The sequence below is a fragment of the Falco rusticolus genome, chromosome 2 (genome assembly GCF_015220075.1).
Source record: "Falco rusticolus isolate bFalRus1 chromosome 2, bFalRus1.pri, whole genome shotgun sequence".
NCBI lineage: Eukaryota > Metazoa > Chordata > Aves > Falconiformes > Falconidae > Falco > Falco rusticolus.
The window spans coordinates 82,593,481-82,615,910 of NC_051188.1; the positions used below are offsets into that span (position 1 = coordinate 82,593,481).

The window sequence follows — 22,430 nt, forward strand, 5'->3', positions numbered from 1 at the left end:
CTTCTGTTCTAGTGTTTGAATAATGATCTCAGCTTCAATGACGTAGAGTGCACACTGTTTCTGTTTATTTAAGATACTATATAAAACAGTGGCAGGAACAAATATGTTTGTCTAAGCATGTTATTATACAGTAACCTACTGAAAATTTGATGTAGCTGTAGAACATGTAGTCACTTGTTAGTGAGGAAGATATAACTCATAGCAGCTGCTGAGTTGAAATGCTTTTGTAGATGGATAAACACTGGAAATTTTTTTAAGGCCTTGTCTTGGAGGGTCCTTGGGAGGTCCTCTTTCAGAGGACGGTCATTCTGGTATATATGAAGGCATGTACTGAAATTCTGTATAAATCTGTTCTGGTATAAACCTCTTCTGCGTTTATCTCTTATGCTAGCATAAAATTTGAGAGTAATTCACCTCGAACAGTTTTAAAAGCAATGAAGTTAACTAAAAAAAGATTTTGCAGTAATCTATAGCTCCATTTATGCAAAATATGTAAATAATATGACTGTGATATGAGTGGATATCAATGTGAATGCTTGAATTCATGTTGCACAATTAAGCCACAATGAATATAAGTGATGGCATAAGCTTCAGCACTGGCAGTGCAACAGCCTCTAGATGCAAGCCTCCTGATACTCCTGGGTTCAGTAGGATTGGTCTTATTCAGTGTCTGCCACTGCATCTTCACTGCATTGTTACCCCATTAGCAGGACTAAAACTAGCGAGTTGTATTTCATGCTACACTTGCGTATGTGTTTGTGTAGAGGCAACCATATTCTAATGGAGTGTTACTTTGGGGTCAGGGGGGTGGGGAGTGGGGTGGTTTGGTTTTTTCCTTAGTTTAAGCTAGTTATAAACAGATTCCTGCTAAGCTGGAAAATAGTTCAGCCTTGTTCCAGAACAAGTAGGTCTGCAACACAAAGCAACAGCATAGGTTGTGAAACTTCATTTCTTTTACATTTTCTTCTAGTCCTCTCTCAAAAACCCTCCCACTGCCTGCTGCACAGACACTTACGTTTGTTTGTCATACTTTCTAGTGATCCAGATACTCAAGTTAATAGTTCATCTGGTTAACCACAGTCCTAAGCAAATTCTTTCTGAAGTGATTATTTTATTAGCTTAAGTAGCTTTGTTCCAGTATGCTAATGTATGAAGTCTACACATCAAATTTGGACTTGCTCAAGTACATTCCTCTTTTACAGATTGACCACCTATCAATAGAAAAACTTCTAATAGACAGTGTGCATGCAAGATCTCATCAAAAACTCCAGGAGCTGAAAGCCATTCTTAAGAGCTACAATGTTAATGACAATTGTATGTGTTTTCTACTGAAGTTTGTTTCAAGTTAATTTCTATTTGTGCCTAGGAACACTTCCTTTTTTCTTGGTATTTCTTGTTTTTATTAATTTAAATAAAAAATAGGAAAAAAATGGGAGATACTCAGAATTAACAAGACTGCTTTAAATTATTCTGCATTGATAATTGTAAAATATTCATACTTCTGAATGCAGTGTAATAGATGAAACTGGTAGAGCATTGTAGTCCGAGTTAAAGGGTTAAAAGTTGTCTACTGTAAAACATGTTCAGAATTGAAAGTAAATCCTTCACTGTCTTGCTAGCTTTGGATGAGACTTTGCTTAAAGTGTTGTTGAAACTACTGGGATTTAATTGAGCTTATAATTGTGAAGCGGTGAGTTAAAAGATACTCTGGGATTAATCATCATCTTGAAATTTGGCCTGTCTTTTCTTATTGGTTTGTTACTAGCACTCTTCACAGAAAAATTCTTATATTCAGTTCCCTCTTTATGTTAACAATGAAATAATGTGCAAGTGAAGATTGCTTCTATAAAAACAAACAGATTTTAGATTATAATGGGCTAAGTGATAAGCTTGAATTTTGTGTAAAATTATTAACATCAATTTTTGTTTAGCATTCATTGAGACAGCTCTTCCAACTCTCGTAATTCCAATTTTGGAACCATGTGGTCGATCAGAGTGCCTGCATGTATTTGTTGATCTCCACTCTGGCATGTTTCAGCTGATGCTGTATGGTGTTGGTAAGTAGTTGCAAAACCAGGTTGTATTTAATATCTTGCAAGAATCCTGCACTATGAGGAAATTTTGTATGAACGATTCTGTTAAATCTGCCAGCTTCTGGAAGTAAATAAGGGTAAATGCAAATGCACGCTGCGCTTGAGTCATCATCTAGGTATTTGAGTTTGAGGAATGGAGAAGTGGACCTTTGTGCTTAAGAGTCACAGTTCAGTTAGGTATATTTTAAGAGGACAACAGACTAAATATTGTTAGGCATCATTGCAATATTCTTTATGACTCATGATTCCTGGGTTGGGCTCTTAATGGATGCAGCCATTTCATATAGGCTTGATTGAGAATTGTGTTATGTGACCTTATCCATCCTGAGTTTCTGTTCACGTCTTAACTTCAGGTTTCAGATTACTTAAGAAAAGAAGGAAAGTGAGTTCTTTCAGAGTATTTGCCTAATAACATACTGCTGTAGTTTTATAAGCATTATGGACGATTTGTCATGTATCTTAATCTCTCTCTTCACAATGAGCCCCATGGAGAAGACAAGGGGCACCAATTACAAATTGTATCAGGAGAATTTTCATCTCAATATAAGAAATTTTTTACAGTGAGAACAATCAATCACTATCTGCTCCAGGGACGTGGAGGAGTCGCCATCACTGGAGGTTTTCAAGATCCAGTTGGACATGGTGTTAGATAATTTCATCTAGGCTCTCTTCCCATGAAAGGTTGGACCAGATGATCTTTTGAGGTCCCTTCCAACCTCAGCTGTTCTATGATTCTGTGATTGATTGATCAATTGTTAAATTAGATGAGACACTTACATTAGAAGGTCAAAATTTTGTTTGAAGAGTAGATGTTAAGACCATTCACTCACCTAATGTTCTTGCAGATCAGTTGACACTTGATGACATAGAGAAGTCTGTTAATGATGATATGAAGCGTATCATTCCTTGGCTCCAGCAGCTCAAGTAAGTGACTTAAATGATTCACTTAGTTTGCATACAATGAATCACCCTATTTGTATTTTGGATGATCACACTTGCATGGCTTTGTTTTACCGCAGTAGGGGATATACTTCTCGCTGTTCTAAGCAACCTTGAGTATTTACCATTTCCTCTAAATAGGTGGAGGAAATTCTGGTTTTGTTTGGAGTAGATTCCATAGTCCTCCTTTAGTCTGCACCCGTACATGTAGCCTCACGCATTGCTATGCACACGCTCTGCGTTGAAGTCTTTTCACTTTAAGTCAGTAGCAGATCATTTGCTTCCTGAGGATCTGGTTTTGTGTTCACATTCGTTTCTATCCCCTTTTATTCTGCTTTTGTTTCTACAGCTGAACTCTGCTTGTTTCTCAGCAAGAGAAATCTGCCTTCTCATAATACAGAGGGAAAAACCAGGAAGTGGCCTAGGATGATTTAAATAATATCTGTTTATCTTCTAACACTTAAGCCCTTGCTGGTTTAAACCTATCATTTTCTTTCCATAAAGCCCTGATATTTAAGCACAAGATACATTTGGCTGCATAAGAGGTTGTAGTGGATAATACAAATACAGTTTACATCTGCGTGAAAACTAAGTTCCACCTGCTCTGTTGTTTTGGAAATTCCCAGTACTTTGAGCTAATTGCAGGGTGAGACCTCTGTTTGAGAAATTTTGCTTCTAAAAGAAGCATGATGACGCATGAAGCGCTGGCACCCTGGAGAAACTAATCAACCTCCCTTTGTTATAAATAATGTACTTGAGATAATGGCTTGGGTAGTCCTGCAGTTTTTGAGGAAGCCAGGCAGTCACATGAAATGTCTTTTAGGACAGCTATATGTAACATCTACCTACAAGACCAAATGTGCTGTTGTGATGGATGATAATGTTGAGCTCCCACATTTTCCACTGCTGTCTTCAGTGGAAGTTTGACTGAAAAATCAAGCCACATGTGTCTGAGCCCCTTTCAAGCCTAGCTAGACTTTCTGTCCTTGCCACTATAGCCAAAATCTATTGGAGTAGAACAAAGTTTAATTCCAAAAATTAAAATAAACTTGGTGTCTTGCATGTGGTTCTTCATGTCCAGACTTATTCATGTGAATGAGTTTGCTTATAGCACAATGCAGAGTGACGTCCAGCTTGGGTGACTTTTTTTACTGTATCACTTACCAGCTTATATGAGCAAAGATTTTCTTTTCTATACCAAAAAATAATGGCAGATTCCAAGTTGTAAAGTAACTGATCTACATGTTTTTTTCATTTATCCTTCTTTTTTATATTGCAATTTCATATTGTGGCATATAAAAACTTACGTATTCTCTCAGTGAATAATCTTAGGGCTTTTTTTCTTAAATTAACAGCTGTCTGTAACTCAAACTGAAGACAAGATGTAAAGATAGTAATAAGAAAATACAAACTCATTAAACTTTCTATGTGGTTTTCTGTATATAATTTGTGCAGCAATGATAGATATTGACTTAGAATATGACTGACTTTTAACTTGACACTAATGCTTTAAACAGTGGTATACTAGAATAATGTAAATCAGTCTCAGAGTACTAATACCTTTATTTCAATGCAAGGTTCTGGCTTGGACAGCAACGTTGCAAACAGTCTATAAAGCATCTGCCAACAGTGAGCAGTGAAACTCTTCAGCTAGCTAATTATGCTAGCCATCCAGTGGGAAACCTTTCTAAACACAAACTGTTTATCAAACTCACTCGCCTTCCACAGTACTATATTGTAAGTAGCTGAAAAATGCTCCTATCTTTTGTTCCTAGTCATGGATATACCAGACAGTTTGTTTGCTGTACTCTTATCTCTAATATTACAAACCAAGTGATTGATGTAATCCTTGGCTCTCCCTTTTCCCTCCCTTCTCTCATTCAGTAGGTTTGTTAAGCAGTCAGGCTTATAGAGAAGAGGGGGCATAAAGGTTTATTATTCAGTAACCTTCATGTTCTCTTTATGTTTCCTGAAAGTGTGATAGTCTTTCTCTTCTTGAATTCCTTTACTAGCCACAGTATTAATATCTTGAAAAAGGCTTAATGTCTTGTCTTTGAGGGGGAGAGGATAGGAGCTGATGTAGACATATTCTTAGTTGAGGGCTTTCTCAATTTGTTGCTCTGTTTAAATATAGGTTGTAGAGATGTTTGATGTTCCTGGCAACCCCACAGAACTAGAGTACAAGTACCATTTTCTCTCTGTGAGCTATGCTGAAGGAGATGACAGCCCTGCTACTGCACTTTTGCTACAGCAGTTCAGACCAAACATTGAAGAGTTGGTACTAGACACAAAAAGTGGGAAACAAATGAAAAGTGGTGTCAAGCGCAAGGTATGTACTTCAGAAGCCATTGGGCTAGAGTGTGAAAGCTGAACACACGTTCTGAGCGTCAGTACCAGCTTTAGTAGTGTTGTTTCAAAGTTTGTATGGCTGACATCTTACTTGTATTGCGGCTTGGTTCTCTGGACTGCTTCCTTAGGGAGACGTTGGGAAACTATTTTGTAACTGTTGTCTTTCAGCTCATGCCAGGGCTTCTTAGCTGTTCTGAAGAGCCAAGGCAGAGCACTGTGCTGAGGTAGCTAGAGTAGCTTGTATGTGGAGAGCACTGGTATCTGCTTGATACGCTTTGTGCCATGTAGGTGTAGTCTTTGAAAGACTTGCAGAGGCTGGGAAGAGTTACTTCTTGGTGTCAGGCTGACATGGCTTAGTGATATGTAAATACTGTTTTAAGGAAGGTAGTGATTATAAAATTAGTTTAACTGAATTGCTTGAGTCCTGAAGTGGACCAGATCCTTTCAGAAGTTTGTGCTCGGAATATGATTCATGTAAAACTTGGATGAAATTATTCTCTGACATCTTTTCAAAATGTTTACTCCAAATGAATAAGTACATTTATCTTTATTTTAATTCTAGTTATCTGGTGATCCATGTTCCATAGAGCCTAAGAAACCGAAACGATCAGGAGAAATGTGTGCCTTCAATAAAGTGCTAGCTCATATTGTAGCCATGTGTGATACAAATATGCCATTTATAGGGCTTCGTATGGAGGTATGTATTAAAAAATATTTTGTTTTCTTCTTCCCCTCTACTACTCCTGATTCTCTTGTCTCGATGTGACTGTTTGGCAGATTTATGGTCATGTGTTCTCTTTGGAGTTCCTCTGCCAGCTGAGCCTGGGTGACTAGAGTGACACTGGGTTGCTCTAGTCTTTTTAGATCTGGTTCTCCAATACAGAGCACTGCAAAAAGCTTCAAAAGTTGAGGGAAAAGGGAAAATGAGAGGATAAGAGAGGCACTTGTCTGAGGGACTGGGAAACAACTTTATACTAGATTGCACAGACTGGTTTTTTGCTTTCCAGTGCTTGAGGATGTGAAACATCTGTCACTCTTCGGGAGCAAAAAAAAGCCTTGAAAAAGTTACAGTTGTTTTACTTGACTTTCTTGTTTGGGATAACATTTTTCTTGTTTATTCCTAGTTATCTAATATGGACATTCCTCACCAAGGAGTACAAGTAGAAGGAGATGGCTTCAGCCATGCAATACGTTTATTAAAGTAAGAGGATATGTTCTGTGTTTCATTTTATTACTGTACATATGTTTGAGAGAAAAAAAGGATTGTTCAGAGAGTAACACTAAAAATATCAGGGTGGGAGGGATTTTTTGGTTTGGGTTTTTTGTTTGAATTTTTTTTTAATTCAATGTTGATATTTTTAATTATTGTGTGTCTTGTACTCTTATGTGAAGCAGTGCTGGGGAAGGAGGAAAATAAGAGTAGACACAGAGCCAACTAAAATCAGTTTCCTCCATTAGCCTAAACTGGAGAGCTCTGAAAGCAGTCTGGCAGTCCTCAATCCTAAATTCAGGCGGGGCTAAGGAAGATAATGGTGACGATTCATGAACATGTAATTGCAATTTTAGGTCAGATCAGAGGCCTACATACTCCATATGTTGTTTACAATTACCAGTATGTGATACAGCAGAGGAGACTGCAAGGAATCCTGGAAAAGACAATTGCATGGTAAAAACTTGTAGAGGAAGCATCTGAGAATTATACAGTAATTTAAGAGTGGAAGGGACCTGTGGAAGTCATCTGGTCCAGCCGTCTGCTCAAAGCAGGGCTGGTCATCCGCATTTTCCAGTCTCCAAGAGTTTTTATGCCCTCCCTGGGCACAGCAGTCTCAAATGGTGACTAGAGGGGAGCAGTCATTTGATTGCCTGGCTCGTACAGCCCCAGTGCGGCAGTCTGTCATTGCTGCAAGGGCATGCTGCTGACTTCTGTTCTGTCTCCCAGGCCCCAAGTTTTTTTTCCGCAGAGCCGCTGGGCAGCCAGTCAGTCCCCACTCTGTGCTGTTGCTTGAGGTTATTTAGGCCCAAGTGCAGGACTTTGCATTTGTTGAACTTCACGAGGCTCCTGTTAACTCATTCCTCCAGCCATCTGAGGTCTCTCTGAATGGCAGCTCTGTCTTCCAGTTGTACTCCCTCTCCTACAGTAGGCTGTAGGAGGCAGTCCCTTCCCCAGTCCTTGGAGTCATCTGCAAACTTGCTCTTCCTTTGCATCATGCAGGTTATTGAAATTGGTAAATAGCATTGGCCTCTGTGTTAACCCTGAGGAATGCCAGCCACAATCAGCTGTCCTGCTGATTGGACCTGCAACTATTGACCACAGTGCTTTCTACCTGGCAGTCCAGCCAGTTTTTCACACTTCCTGGAGCCTACTTCAGGCCTCACCAGTTAAACTTTGGATTGTGTTATGAAGTAAAACAGATTGTATCAGTTTAAAACATTAAAAAAAACTCTCAAACCACAAAGACACCTTCTAAAGTAAAACCTTCGTAACTTCTTCTGTGCTGCAGAAATGTGTAGTTATATAAAGGCATCAGCCCATAAATGCATCAGCCCTTACCTTTTTAACTTTGCATATGAGCAGGGAAGTACTGAGAAGCTGTGAGCTAAAGTTAAGGGTGGTACATGAAAGTTTTGGATAGACTCTCAAGGGATTTGGAAAAGTTTGGCATGTCTTTACTTAAGCTTTATTTAGTCTGTCCCTTGAGCTCAATTCTCACATTGGGATATGAGTAAATTAGTGGGCACTAAGATAACTGCCAGGTTGTTGCGTTTAGAGTGAGCTTGTTCTAGAAGGCAAACTGATTTCATGAATTCAGGTTGCTATGGAACTTATTTTCATCTTTTTGGCTTGTTTCTCTGCATAAAAGATTTTTATTGGTGTGCTCTTACTTTACCAGGAGATAATGGCAATTCAGCAGATCCCTTAACAGTTTATAATTTGCAGGTGTTGAATCCATATAAAAATTGATTTTAACTCAGAGTGCTTTTGTAAAACACTAGATTCCTTGAAGAGGAATAAGACATCTTGCTGTGCAGTCCAACTGTCTTTGCTGTTGATTTGTCCATTCTTTCATGTCTGGACTTGGAAGTCCTTCAGGACAAGTTAAAGGTAGTATTTTTAGTTTGGAACAGTACAGTGTATAATGGAGAGTATTTTTTTTTTCTTTCATGAATAGAATTCCTCCCTGTAAAGGTGTAAATGAGGAAACACAGAAGGCTCTGGACCGATCTCTTCTTGATTGCACTTTCCGATTACAAGGTAGAAATAATCGCACGTGGGTGGCTGAGCTGGTGTTTGCAAACTGTCCGCTTAATAGCACTTCATCCAGGGAGCAAGGTACGTCTTATTTAGGGAGACTGGTACATTTTGTTTCTTTGTGGTTTACACTGTCTGTTCCAGGAGTTCTGATGTTTTGGCATTACTGGTAACTGTCTGCTCTTAAGATTTCTGATAAACCACAGTGTACCTGAACCAAAATTTTGTCTGCTGAGTTGATGCACTTTTATTATTTAAATATGCTTCCTGGTCACTTGCTACAGTTCACTCATTGGCTCTAAACCACAGTTTAGGAACCACTAGTTTAATCAGTATTCACCACCTCCTAACACTGCAGGACCAACCCGTCATGTTTACCTGACGTATGAAAACCAATTATCTGAACCAGTTGGAGGTCGTAAAGTTGTTGAGATGTTCCTTAATGACTGGAACAGTATCGCTCGGCTGTATGAATGTGTCCTGGAGTTTGCACGATCCTTACCAGGTACAGAAATCACCTCCTTTTCATTAAAATAATGTGCTTACAGATAATGATAGACTTCTCACTAACTTATTTCCCTCCTCTCTTCAAAGACATACCCAACCACTTAAACGTTTTTTCAGAAGTTCGTATCTACAATTACCGAAAACTAATCCTTTGTTACGGAACTACCAAGGGGAGCTCAGTAAGTAATTCCTAAGTGCACTTAAATGTGTGTTTGGAAACAGAATGGGAGGGTTAGAGTTCTCAGAATTGTGCAACAAAATATTTCTTGGTATTACATTACACTGAATTAGTATTGGTGAATGTAGAAAAGACAGAAATAGAGGGTGCTAGATTGCTAACTTGTTAGGTTACCAGATGTTCGGAATTTGTATAAGATGCTTTAAATTGTGGGAGGGACAGTTGTGTGCTCCTGACTGATGAAAGCTGGTGTCACAGCCTTTTTCTGACAGGCTTATGGTAAGTGTTGCTACTGGTCGCTGCTGTAGTGGGATATGTGGGTATATGTAAGCTGAATGTGTCGTTCTGCCTGAGGAGAAGCGGCTCTAACAAAATTTTACATGTAGTGCTGTGCTTTCAAATGAGGGGGTCCTTAGTTACTTTGTAGCAGTGCTGTTCCCTTGTTCAGAATTCTAGCTTACTCTTCAGTTTGAGTACTTACACTGGTACCTTAAATGCAAGGTAGAGGCGGAAGTACGCACACATTTATTACAGACTAAGAATATTTTTTTGTGTGCAACTGATGCAGAGTAGCTGGTACACTTGAAATTGGCTTCCTGGAAGGCTTTTGGTTTCAGATTCTAAGCTGAACTTTTAGGAACATTTCTGTGTGCATTTTATTGGGACAGTTAATAAGTAGCAAGAGTAGCGGTGTAGAATTAGCATGTCACTTCCTTACATGTTAGCATGTCCAGTTCTCATTTTTGTGTAATATGACTAAGAAAACCCGTCTACCTCCAGCAAGTCATTAATCAGTTCTCTGAAGCATGAATCTCTCAAGTTTAGTTTTTTCTGTCTCACCTTTGGCAGAAAAGGCTTTTTTTTTCTTTTTGGTTGACTTGCTAAAATATTTCCCCAGTTTTGTGATTGCCAACAATCCAGCTAGGTAAATGGATGTTAAAGGAGTGCACCCCCCCTGCCCCAACCTCAGCAGCTTTTGAGGGAGGTGAGTTAGGAATCTGTGAGGTTTGATGAAAAAAGGGGGGAAAAAACTTAAAGCAGACCATCTTTCTTGTTATAATCTTGTAGTTGTTCTAGTTTCCAAGACCATTTCATGTTCTTGACATTGCAGATCAGCATTCAGTGGAATTCCATACTCCAGAAGTTTCACATTTCACTGGGAACTGTTGGTCCAAACTCAGGTTGCAGTAACTGTCACAACACAATTCTGCACCAGCTCCAGGAGATGTTTAATAAAACGCCAAACGTAGTGCAGTTGTTACAGGTAACATTTTAAAAGCTTCTGTCAAGCAAAATGCAAGATAATTAAGAGCTGAGTTCTGCTTAAACTGTTCTCTTCAAAATTGCATGTGTGTGTTGTTATGGTTTATGGATCTCATTGGTAGAAGGTAACTTGGGGAAGATTGTGTCCCTGCTATGCCCCATTTTCTCTGACCTTTACTTAGAGGTAAGCTACCTGATCTGTCAACATCTGTTCTCTCTCAGGTTTTGTTTGACACTCAGGCTCCATTAAATGCCATCAACAAACTTCCAACTGTGCCCATGCTGGGTCTGACTCAACGCACCAACACTGCCTATCAGTGTTTCTCAATTCTGCCACAGTCACCCACGCATATCAGGCTGGCTTTTAGGAATATGTACTGTATTGACATCTACTGCCGGAGTCGCGGTGTTGTAGCGATACGTGATGGGGCGTACAGTCTCTTTGACAACAGCAAAATAGTTGAAGGCTTTTACCCTGCGCCTGGATTAAAGGTGACCATTTTTGTGTTTTCTGGCATGTTGTAAATAGCTTCTAACTTGAAGTATGAATCTCATGTGAAGAGCTTTGTGAGGCTTTTCCTTATTTTTAAGGAAAAAAGAAAAATGTTATTTCGATTAATTAAAGATATTTCATGTTAATGAGCAAGGTGTTAATGTTTGGTGGCAACACAAGACCCTTTCTTTTTTAAAAGGAAAGGGGAATAAAGCTTACATATCCACTGAGAAGATCTGTTTATGAACTGATACATTTTGCAAACTATTTGTACTGTATATAATGAATGCCTGCTAGTAGTTAGTTCTAGAGACCTGCCTGTTTCTTACATCCTGTAGCTGATAAAGATGGCATAAAAGCTCAGCAAATACTGTGCTTATTTATGTAATAAAATTTCAACAGGGAAATTGCTAACAAAACTGATTTTTCCACAGACATTCCTGAACATGTTTGTTGACAGCAATCAGGATGCACGAAGACGATCTGTAAATGAAGACGATAACCCACCTTCTCCTATTGGAGGAGACATGATGGATTCTTTGATGTCACAGCTTCAACCCCAGCAGCCACCACAGCAACCACAACAACAGGTACCCTCCAGGCAAAATAAGAAATGTTTATTGTCTTCCACAGCTGTAGATTTCTAAAGACTTAATGTTCTAAAAGGATTAGCAGTAAAAAATGGAAGGGCAGACTATAAAACTGCTCTGCTGTGGAATTCCCCTTGGGGCAAAATGTATTAATTTATTTTGCCATTTCTTATTCCAGTGTAAACAGCCCATGGTGTATGAACAGCAGCTTTGGAAGGTCACATGAGACTTGCTGCCTTGGAAGCGAAGGGCTGAGGGAGGGAAAATGACTGTTTAAGATAAAAGATGGGAGGGGTAGTCAAGAGGCTTTGCTGTTACAGGGTGACAGATAAAACCGAATGAAGTGCAGAGATACTGTGTCTTGAGGAGAAACTGCAAGAAGTCACTGTGGAAAAAACAGTGAGCACTGAACAAGGTGATATAGAGACTCAAACAACTACATTGATGGGCCTATAAGATTTCATAGGTGGAGACCAAACTGTCACTAGTATTCTCCTGCGCATACTTTAGTTTTAGTACAAAATGATCAAAAATTCTCGTTGTCCTGTGTTGACAATTTCAGCCGTTTGCAAAACAGGCAGGAGCATCGGGAGCATATCCTCTCACTTCACCGCCCACCTCCTATCACAACACAGTGACGCCATCTCCATCTATGATGCACACGCAGTCACCAGGTAAGATGGCTGAGAGTTTGTATGCTGATCATGTGCTGGAAATGTGCCTTTGTGCATGCCTGCTTTTTCTACTATTTGAGCTGTGTTTAGCTCCAAGTTAGCCAAAAGAATGCACCTTATATTGTGGAAAAATAGCAAAGCAAAATCCTGCCATGCATGTTCTAGAAAGTACATTTTGGAAACTTAAAAAAAAAAAAAGAAAACCAAACAAAAACCCAACATTCAGTGAAACTGCCATCTTTAGCTGTGTAACGTTTGGAACTTTTATGGCTTGCAGCTTGCTCAGGTCAAAACCTGTTAATTTTCTATACCTGCTTCTTCAGAAAAGCTTTTCATCACCAAAGCCCTGCTTTCAGCTCCCAGCTGTTATAGTACAACAGCTGAAAATATTTAAATTTGGGGAAGTGCTGATCAGGGGGGAAATGCCATTCTTCAAGCCAAATATCTTGGAAATTTTCCTTTGTGTGGTGAATCAATCTGGAAAATACAATGCTCATGTGTGTACAAAATAAAGCCTTTGAGTGCAAAACCAAATTCTCATTTGCTTGCTGCATCCCTAAAAAGGAGATGGCTGATAGAAAAAAAATTTAACAGAAAAATGGGAAATGTGTATGTTGAGTGACATGACATGATGTCTTTGATTAGGAAATTTGCATGCTGCAAGCTCACCTAGTGGAGCTTTAAGAGCACCATCACCAGCATCCTTTGGTCCAACTCCTTCACCTTCCTCTCTTGGAATCACAATGGGACAAACAGCTAGCTTTGCCAGCCCACATGGTGAGTTCTTTACTGGCAGGTGTATATATGGTGACAGGGAGGGCATATTGAATCTGCTTCTTTAAATTAAGTCTTCTGGAGCAGACCTAAGCCAATTACAACATACGAAATTTTCTCAATTAACTTAAGTCACTGTTTTTCATACATGTGGGTGTAACTTAACAGGAGTCAAAAGCAGCTGCATGGCACGTTGAGATGTTCCTAACCTTTTAAAACCTGACTACCAATCACTCTTTTCTGCTTACTAATGTGGGGAAATTCCTTGTGGTCTTGTAGCAGAACAATGGCTGCAGCTTTTAGTGAGCATTGTCTCTTGTTAGATTAGTTAATATATTTTCACTGCTTATGCTTCCTGGAAAAATAACTGGAACAGGTTAGAAATTCAAATACTTGCAATTTGAAAACATTGTCAAAGTCTTGCTGGTTTGACATACCTATATGCAAGCAGTGTGCCTTTTGGTGGTTTCCTTTATTAAGTTTTTCTGGAAAGCTGCCAAAACAATTTTGTTGTAATCACAGTGCTTTGGAAACCATTCCATTGATCACAATAAATGAACAAATCAGATTGTAATTTTAGCACACCAATTTAGCTATCAGGATGAGCAAAGTGAGATAGATATACAACAGACTGTTTTAAGAAGCTTGTTCTGATTGGTCTTTGTAGCAGAGTACAAAAGCAAATGTACTTTTGCAGAGGTAACTGCAAGATACTGAATAGATAAGGAGCAGTCTAGCTGAGGCTTCCATTTGCTAAGGAGCAGTAGAAGTCCAAGTCCATAGGCATATGTTCCTTTTAGTTTAGAACAAGTTATGTGTTGAATGTGCCAATTTGCCTTAATCTTCAATTTTACTTTACTTTTAAAAAATACAACCAGAAAACCCCTGAATCTGTATCTTGATTTTACACACACACACCCCCTATGTTTTTTATGTGTAATTTTTTATGTAAAATGTTGTCTAAAAGCTTGCAGGCACTTCCATGCTTTAAAGGTTTTGATAAGCCTTTTTTAGATTTCTAGATTAGAAAGCCTTGTACCTTTTAAAAAAATAACGGTCTTGTAACATCTGTAGGTACCATAGACCCAAGCTCACCATACACCATGATGTCACCCAGTCAGCGTGCAGGGAACTGGCCAGGATCTCCCCAGGTCTCTGGTCCATCACCAGCAGCACGGATGCCTGGAATGTCACCAGCCAACCCTTCCCTTCATTCACCTGTCCCAGATGCCTCTCATTCCCCACGAGCTGGAACAAGTAGGCTTCTTTATCGGTGTTATGACTGTGAAACACTCGTGTTTAACCTTTCTAGTTCTGTTCTTTTTGATAGTTTTGTGTGTCAGTGTAACAGTTCTTACTACCCTTGTGCAGTAAAATATCTAAGGAAATGAAGCCTTTATTCTGTCCTAGTTCAGATCTTCTATAACAAATTAGAAAGCTAGTTAAATCATACAACATAAACTTCAGCAGGATTGATACCTCTTGTGGCACTGTAGAAATTAGCGTTAAACTATTAAGCTCCATGACAGAGAGAAAACTCTTTAGAATGAAAGCAATGATAGGCATATTTGCCTACGCAAATACTAACTTTTCACATCAGAGTTGTAACGCTGCTTTTGCACGACTGATTTAGCTATCTTTACATCTCATGGAGTTTGTTGTATGAACCTGCTATCTGCTGGCATGCTGCAGGAAGAGGAAAAGAGTACGATTTTAATGTTACTGAGACTCTTTGCATGGGTGAAATGTCAAAACTCTAATTCTGTGACTTTGTCTATCCGTTGGCTATCACTAGGCAGCCAAATTCTTAAATAAGGAGGGCTAAGCTTTGGCCTAGAGGACTTATTGGTTGTTTAGTGACAACAAATAAAGTGCACGCACATCTGGCCTTGCAACTTAAATCCTTCCTTAATGCAAGTACTTTTTCCATATCAATAGGTTCCCAAGCAATGCCGACTAGCATGCCTCCACCTCGTAAACTACCTCAGCGCTCTTGGGCCGCATCCATACCTACAATCCTCACCCACAGTGCCTTGAATATTCTGTTGTTGCCCTCTCCTACCCCTGGGCTTGTGCCGGGACTGGCTGGCAGCTATCTTTGCTCCCCTCTTGAGCGATTCCTTGGATCAGTTATTATGAGGAGGCATCTTCAGAGGATCATACAACAGGAAACGGTAAGGTTTAGATTGTTTAAGTACTGACCTGTGAGTATGACTTTACAACTCTTCTATTTCGTGCTTCTGTATTCCATGTCTTTCAAATCAGTCACAAACTGAAACACTTCAGATACAGTATTTGCTGGTGGACTTGTGCTGTACTTCTGAATCTTGCCATCTAAAGTGTCAAGTGTTCTTTTCCACACAAATTAGAAGTGGAAAGCCTGTTTGGTCAGGTGGAATTTGATAACATACAATAGCAAAGACTGACCAGATTTTCAGATGCCATGGCTTCTGTGAGGGCAGCATGTCTGTTGGGAGTTAATCAGAACAGCCACAGGGTTACTATGGATGGCATGACTTGGCAGGACTGCCCAAGAAATTAGTTACTAGTTGGCAATAACTGAACTACTCAGTCATGAATATCGCTTTAGAGTTTGGGACAGACATTGTGTCCCTCTTCACTTTGGCATTGATTCAGTGAAAGAAGCCAAATCTTGCATAAGCTTCATTCTCAAATAATTTTACCTGTATATACAAATATCACGTTTCTGTCTGGAAGAAGGACAGGTTGTTCACTAGAGTTTTGGGAGTGAATCTGTGTCTGTGCTCATGCTACTTAACGAACAACTGATCAAATGTGATACTACTTTTCATGCAGCTACAGTTAATAAACTCCAATGAACCAGGTGTAATTATGTTTAAGACGGAGGCACTGAAGTGTAGGGTTGCTCTCAATCCCAAAACCAACCAGACTTTGCAACTGAAAGTAACACCTGAAAATACAGGACAGTGGAAATCAGAGGAGTTACAAGTTTTGGAGAAGTTTTTTGAAACAAGGGTATGTACTCAAATCATAATGTTTAAATTTTTGTGCATTGCTTTTAATCTCTAGTGATGTTTTAACTTAATGGTGCTGCTGACTTTCATTGGTGTGTGTAAGGACTGCAAAATACAAAATTAACAGCTGTGCATGGTGGTTACTGTATTAAATTATATAGCTGTTATCTAAATAGGCAGTACTAAATAGTGTCTGTCTTTAGGTTGCAGGACCACCTTTTAAAGCGAACACCCTAATAGCCTTCACAAAATTACTAGGGGCTCCAACACATATCCTCAGGGACTGCGTACACATCATGAAACTTGAGCTGGTAAGTTAACTGTTTTATTTGGTTCACCCAACTTCGGAGGTTATATTTAAAAAATGAAAAAGATGCTGTATCTTTATCTGTAAAGACTTATTACTCATTAGACATAACTACTCTAAATTTATATATATGGGTTTTAGTACTAATAAAGAAGTTTTCATTTTACTACTGGCTATCCTGGAAGCTCCTAAAATTTCTCCTTTAGAGTGATGATCTTGAGAAACTGCAGGCATGTTACTGCACAATAGACATGTGCATAGGCTGGCTGGAATCTTTCTGATTGTATTCTTGTTCACCCTACGCTCAATTCTTTCAGAACTGTTCTGGCTTACACTAAACCTGGCAACATCTGCAAGTTTAGCTAGAGGGGCACTTATTTCCTAATGTTTGCCTAGTTCGTAGCCATGTACGTCGCTGATGTGAGACCTTTTGCTGTTCTTTCTCTGTGCTGCTCTTTCTAAACAGTTCCCTGATCAGGCAAGTCAGCTGAAATGGAATGTGCAGTTTTGTTTAACAATTCCTCCCAGTGCACCGCCAATTGCACCTCCAGGAACACCTGCTGTTGTGCTGAAATCCAAAATGTTGTTTTTTGTAAGTAGAGCTATCTGTTTTAAAATTTTGTGGGCTGCATGTCTTTGGAATCATCACAGGTTAGTAGCAAAACACAAGCATGCTATATCTGACAACTGTAATTGCTAAAAATGTTACACCATTTGGAAGCCTAGATTTGTGTGCATCTCTTGTAAGGAGTTCAGTTAGTATTTCTATTCTTCCTCCTATGAAAGCACAGCAATTCTTCATGTTTTGTGTCCTTGGAGAGATATTGAAGTACATAAAGTTCAGTTCCCTCTGGGCTGCAGGTATCTTGGAATGCTTAGCTTCTGAGGGTTTTGTTCTTTGCGGCCCTAACCACCTAGATTAAGTGATATATGCATTAGTGGTGCTGGAAAAGGACAGCAGGAATGAGATGTTTAGAACAAATCTATGTTAGCATCAGTAAGCAGTGCTCACTGTAGGGTGCCTTTGAAAAGAAAATAGTCTACACCTACACCTGATTGACAACTTCACTGTTACAGAATTGATGTCTGAAAACTGAGGGGGTGGAAGTGGATGCTATCTATGGCCTGGAATGTTTTAACTGTATTAGAATTTATGCTGAAGTACGTGGCTGTTCAGTTTACCATACTTCTGTATTTTCCTGCAGCTCCAGCTAACACAGAAAACAACAGTCCCACAGGAAGCTGTTAGTATTATAGTCCCAATTATTTATGATATGGCTTCGGGTACAACGCAACAGGCTGACATTCCCAGGCAGCAGAACTCTTCTGTTGCTGCTCCAATGATGGTTAGCAATATTCTAAAGAGGTTTGCTGAACTGAATTCACCGCGACCAGGTACTGTACATGTCCAGTAGATATATTCTCTTCACCCAGACATCTGTGACAAATCTCCAGTGTAAAACTAAACCTCTCTTAAGTCTGAGTTCTTCTTGGTTTCTATAATACTACTTTAGTGATTACAAACTCCTGATGTGACAGGCAATATGTAACTTACTAGTAAGTATTGGCAACACAGCAGAAGGTTACACTGGTGATTCAGGCTGGATTTTGCTGTTCTGCCCAAGTGGTAGAATGCACCTCTTGTTGGCCCAGCTCTTGCTGTGAGTAGGAGTCATGCTTTTTAACAAATTGGCCCAGAGTGAGTCATAAGAAATATGCTATGGTCAAGTGTCAGTTTTCATGGTTAATTATGAAGTTGTTGAGCTCAACAGTAGAATATAAAGGGATGTTGAAATAGTTATCAGAACTTGTCCAAGTGCTGTGAATGATTAAAAAGTAATTGGAGTGATTGTATGCTCCTTTGTCAGTGTGTACACTAACAGAGGTGCATACAGTTATGTCCACCAAATGTGCTGTGAAGTGTTTGAGCTAAATAGGCTGTTCTGAATGTTCAGTGGCTCCGTAGGTAGTGCCCTGTGAGCGATGTTGTGCTTTGCTTTCCCTCTTGTTTGTCATGCCCTTTTTTTTTTATTTTTTTATTTCATTATCTGAAATTGAACAGTAGCAGGTTCTTTGGGCAGCATGTTGTCTGTAAGCAGTGGTTTGGGGTCCTAATACACAGATGGCTCTTGAGAACAGTAACTTTCAGTTCTGCTATAGTTACATGCTGAAGAACAAAACCTTTTTTCCAGTAACCCAGTGAACAGATTGAACTTTTGAATCCAGAGGTTGAATTCTACTTCTATTCTGTATGATTATTCATCTCGTTGTTATGTGGTAATTTTAACTATGCTTGATGGTTTATTTCAGTGGCTGGAACATGAGCGATGTTTATCTTAAATTGGTGTGGATATGCATACATTTCTGAAAATTGTGATGAGATATAAATTAACATGCATTTTCTGTTTAACATATAGTAATGGTGTAGGTAGATAGGAGAGAGGAGAATAGCCTTGAGGACGTGTGGGATTACCCAAGAGTTCTGTATGTGGTACAGAACTGTTGTGTATACAGGACTTTTATTTCAAGGTATATTAACCACAGGTGTTTCTCTTGGAAGGCGCTTCCCTACTGAGTTCCCCTAGTGTGGGGAAGGGTAGACACTTGTTTTCCTCTTTGTCATTGCACTAAGTTGTGTTTTAAGGTAAACCCTCCACAAAATACTGCAGCGTAAGGAGTGATAGCCAAAACTGCTCTTGAGTATACCAGGTGAGATGTCTTCTCATGATCATTAGATAGATAGATCAGGATAGACAATTTTTATTACAGAAGTTTTGAAGTAGTTTGGGGATGCAATACAGGGAGCAGAGTATAGGCAGGGGAAAAAACACTTACAAAAAGAGCTTGTGGCCCCAAGCAGGACTTTATCCAGGCAAAGAAGAATGTACCTAGCTGAGCAGAGGACATTTTCTAGTAGCCTTTCTTCTGACTTCTAAAAGAAAGAAATTAGTCTGTATGGATTTGTTTGTTTATTTCCACCACCTTCACTGAGCCAAATAGGATCTTCCCTGCAGACACTTGAAATGCAATTTCCTGTGTTCTTACTGTCAGAACTTAAGTTATTATAGCTGAAGAAAGAGAACAAGCTACCTTCTTTGCCATTGAAGGGTGATAGGAGAGCCAACAGATGGAAGTAGGTAGTTGGGAGACAACTTATACAACAGCAGTACATGAGAGATCGCAGGTGCATATCCTTTCTTTTCTGATGCTATCATGCTGTACCCAGGATTTTCCTACCTGTTAGCTCTTCTGCTGCACTAACTGCAATTTGCTTGGTTAAGTGAGTTTTTCACTGTTTCAGTCAGAAAGGACCAGGGCTTCCCATCATGCACGTATGATATTGCTGGCACTTTCATTGTAACCCGTAATCAGTGTTGCCTCGTTTTGGCTGTATCTTTTTTACCTTTCTCTCTTTGTGAGAAAGTATTTTGTATTCAGCTTAATTTTCCTCTTAATAAAATGGTAGTGCCTGAAAAGTAAGTTCTTTTGGAAGAGTTTTCTTTTCAGATCTGTGGGCAAACACGTTCTGCTGTGTTTAACAGTAAGATGTTGACTCATTGTGAATATACTGTCTTTCTGAGACCACTTTACCTATGCCTCCATGGGGGGAAAAAATATTTTGGGGAAATAATTTTATGAACTGAAATGGAATCAATGCCCTGGAGTAATAGGGTTAAACTCAAGCTGTAGATCTACAACCTGCACTATGTAGTGGACATCAATCTGGTAAGGAAATGGAAGTCCCTACAAATGCTGGAGGTTGACCCTTAGAGAAGAGCTCAAGGGACTTGTGATATTTCTTAAAGTACTTCACGACTAAGCATTTCAATGATGCAGCGGATGGGGTTTAGCCCAGATTTGTAGCTTTGTTATTATAATGACTTGCCCAAAATAATCTTGGGAATCCTTAGTTTGGCAGTTAGGGTTAATGCATCCTAACAGGCTCTGCTCTTCTTTGCTCATACTGTTGCTCCTTCAGCAACAAAATTCAACACCTTCTAATTGATGTTTATTGAAATATGCAGGGAAAATTCAGCCCACGGTAACCAGGGTACAATAGTGGCTATTAATTGTATTCTTTTACCAGGAAACAGTAGATGAAAGTCACAGCTGCCTAATACTTCACCCTTTGTTCTGATTAAACCCTTTTGATTCTATTGTTTTTAACTTTTAAAAAAAATTTCAGAGTGTGTGTGTGTGTGTGTTTGTCAAAAAATGCTGGTATTCTAAACTTGGGACAGCTATGGCTGTTTTTTTCTCTCTGTACTATATCTCAGCCGTTAGAGCAAACGAACTTCAGTTTCAGTGTTTTATTTTGCAGTTTAGGTGTCAAGGGTAGAGCCAGAGCAATTTGGTTGAAAGAAACAGATTTCTGACTTCTGCCCAGTCTTGGAATTAGAAATGTTTCCAAAACTAGGCTTAGGACAGAAAAAATCTTCCAGCTGTTTGACTTGAGTCTTCCGAAATGTTTTGTTTCTGCTCTTAATCAATACAAATAGAACTCAAAAAAGTTGGGGGAGGGTTTCTTTATAAAATGTAGTGCTTTTGATTAGTAACGTACAGAAAAACTGCGATTGCAGTGCCATGTACGATAAATTCTAGTGTAGATTCAATCTGACCTTCAAAATCACCTAATAGTTAAGAGCTGCTTGCAATTTCATGACCAAGAGCTACCCTGCTGGGAAAGCCGGAGCTACTTCCATTTAAAATCATTACAAATCCCGACATCCTCGGAGGCGGCTGGGATTTGCGAGTCGCAGTCGCCACGTCTCCTCCAGCGCTGCCCGTACCGGGTGCTGGGAGCCCCGTACCGGGTGCTGGGAGCCCCGAGCCGGTGTCGCGCAGCCTCGGGAGGTGGTTGGAGCGCGGTTTGTGCGCGGGGGGACGCTAACCTGTCTCTTTTCCCTGTTCCAGGTGAATGCACAATATTTGCGGCCGTTCGTGATTTGATGGTTAATCTTACGCTGCCCCCTGGTGGGCGTCCGTAGACACTTTTAAAAGAAGGCTGAAAGTGAGACAAAACCGAGAAAAAAAAACAAAAAACAAAAAACAAAACAAAACAAAAAAAAAAAACAAACCCAAAAAAACTAATAAAGCCTTCGGTTAAAAGAGGACGTTTTAATTTTTCTTTTTTTTTTTTTTTTTTTTTGCCTCCTAAAGAGCTAACTGGCAAACTTTCAGGGATGCACTTTCATCAAATGAGTATCACCACAACTTTTGTATAGTGCTGTTGTATAGTGTGTTTTAACGGGATACACTTCAGACTAGGTAATAGATTGAAGTATCCGCTTGCTGGTAATAGATTTAATATTCTGTTTTATACTATAAAGATTATGAAAATGCCAAACTTGTTTGTTTTTCTGTTTTTCTTATGTTTTGGTGTAATAGTCTTTTTTTAAGGCAGGTCTGTCATTTTTGAATACTGTAAAACTGTGACAAACTTTATATTGAAGCTGTATTTTAATAAGACTGCTTTGAATCCTTAAACAATTTATTTGGGCTTGTTGTAAACATGTCCCCAAAAAGCAATATTTAATAAACTGGATTAAAAAATCTTGTCCTGGATGTTGTATAATCTTAAACTCTATTCCTCTCCACTGTAGCCATTGGCCAGATCTCTTGTATTTACAGTTACTTGGCTATTCCTGTATGTGATCTGCTTTCTGCACACACATGTGTGCTGCTAATGTAAAAAAAAAAAAAAAAAAATCTACCAAAACAAAACCTTATTTATTTTGTGGGTCTGAGTTGTTCCAAGTCATAGGAAAACGGAGTTTTTAGGTTTTCCAGATTGCGTAAATAACCAGTAATTACTTAAAGCAGTGCTTCATTTCTTAAAGTTGTAAGGAACAACATCTGTCCCAAAAGCAAAGATTAGTGGAAAAAAGCACCTTTTTTCATCTGTCATGGAGTTTGTAGTTATAGACACCTGTATAATAATAGACTCTTATTTGTCTTACTGGTAGGTAAGGCAGGTAAGGGTAGAAGCTTGAACCATATACCATGAAATTGGAGAG

The 22,430-nt window shown here is 39.2% G+C and overlaps 1 protein-coding gene across 2 annotated transcripts in view; it reads left to right on the top strand.

Moving 5' to 3' along the window:
- MED14 (mediator complex subunit 14) overlaps nt 1-21,970 on the top strand; it is a 36,107-nt gene extending 14,137 nt beyond the window's left edge. The window contains exons 10-31 of one of the 2 annotated variants that reach the window (XM_037376895.1): nt 1,203-1,314; nt 1,932-2,057; nt 2,939-3,017; nt 4,610-4,769; nt 5,167-5,361; nt 5,944-6,078; nt 6,506-6,582; nt 8,552-8,712; nt 8,990-9,136; nt 9,226-9,317; nt 10,428-10,580; nt 10,802-11,071; nt 11,507-11,662; nt 12,225-12,336; nt 12,982-13,113; nt 14,185-14,367; nt 15,049-15,284; nt 15,928-16,107; nt 16,310-16,417; nt 16,880-17,005; nt 17,619-17,808; nt 21,328-21,970. In XM_037376895.1, the coding sequence (XP_037232792.1) occupies nt 1,203-1,314; nt 1,932-2,057; nt 2,939-3,017; nt 4,610-4,769; nt 5,167-5,361; nt 5,944-6,078; nt 6,506-6,582; nt 8,552-8,712; nt 8,990-9,136; nt 9,226-9,317; nt 10,428-10,580; nt 10,802-11,071; nt 11,507-11,662; nt 12,225-12,336; nt 12,982-13,113; nt 14,185-14,367; nt 15,049-15,284; nt 15,928-16,107; nt 16,310-16,417; nt 16,880-17,005; nt 17,619-17,808; nt 21,328-21,401 (3,204 nt within the window). In that variant the 3' untranslated portion in view covers nt 21,402-21,970. The remainder of the gene's footprint in view (nt 1-1,202; nt 1,315-1,931; nt 2,058-2,938; nt 3,018-4,609; nt 4,770-5,166; nt 5,362-5,943; nt 6,079-6,505; nt 6,583-8,551; nt 8,713-8,989; nt 9,137-9,225; nt 9,318-10,427; nt 10,581-10,801; nt 11,072-11,506; nt 11,663-12,224; nt 12,337-12,981; nt 13,114-14,184; nt 14,368-15,048; nt 15,285-15,927; nt 16,108-16,309; nt 16,418-16,879; nt 17,006-17,618; nt 17,809-21,327) is intronic. The other variant, XM_037376896.1, reaches the window with a different exon arrangement.
- The last annotated feature ends 460 nt before the right edge of the window (nt 21,971-22,430 follow it).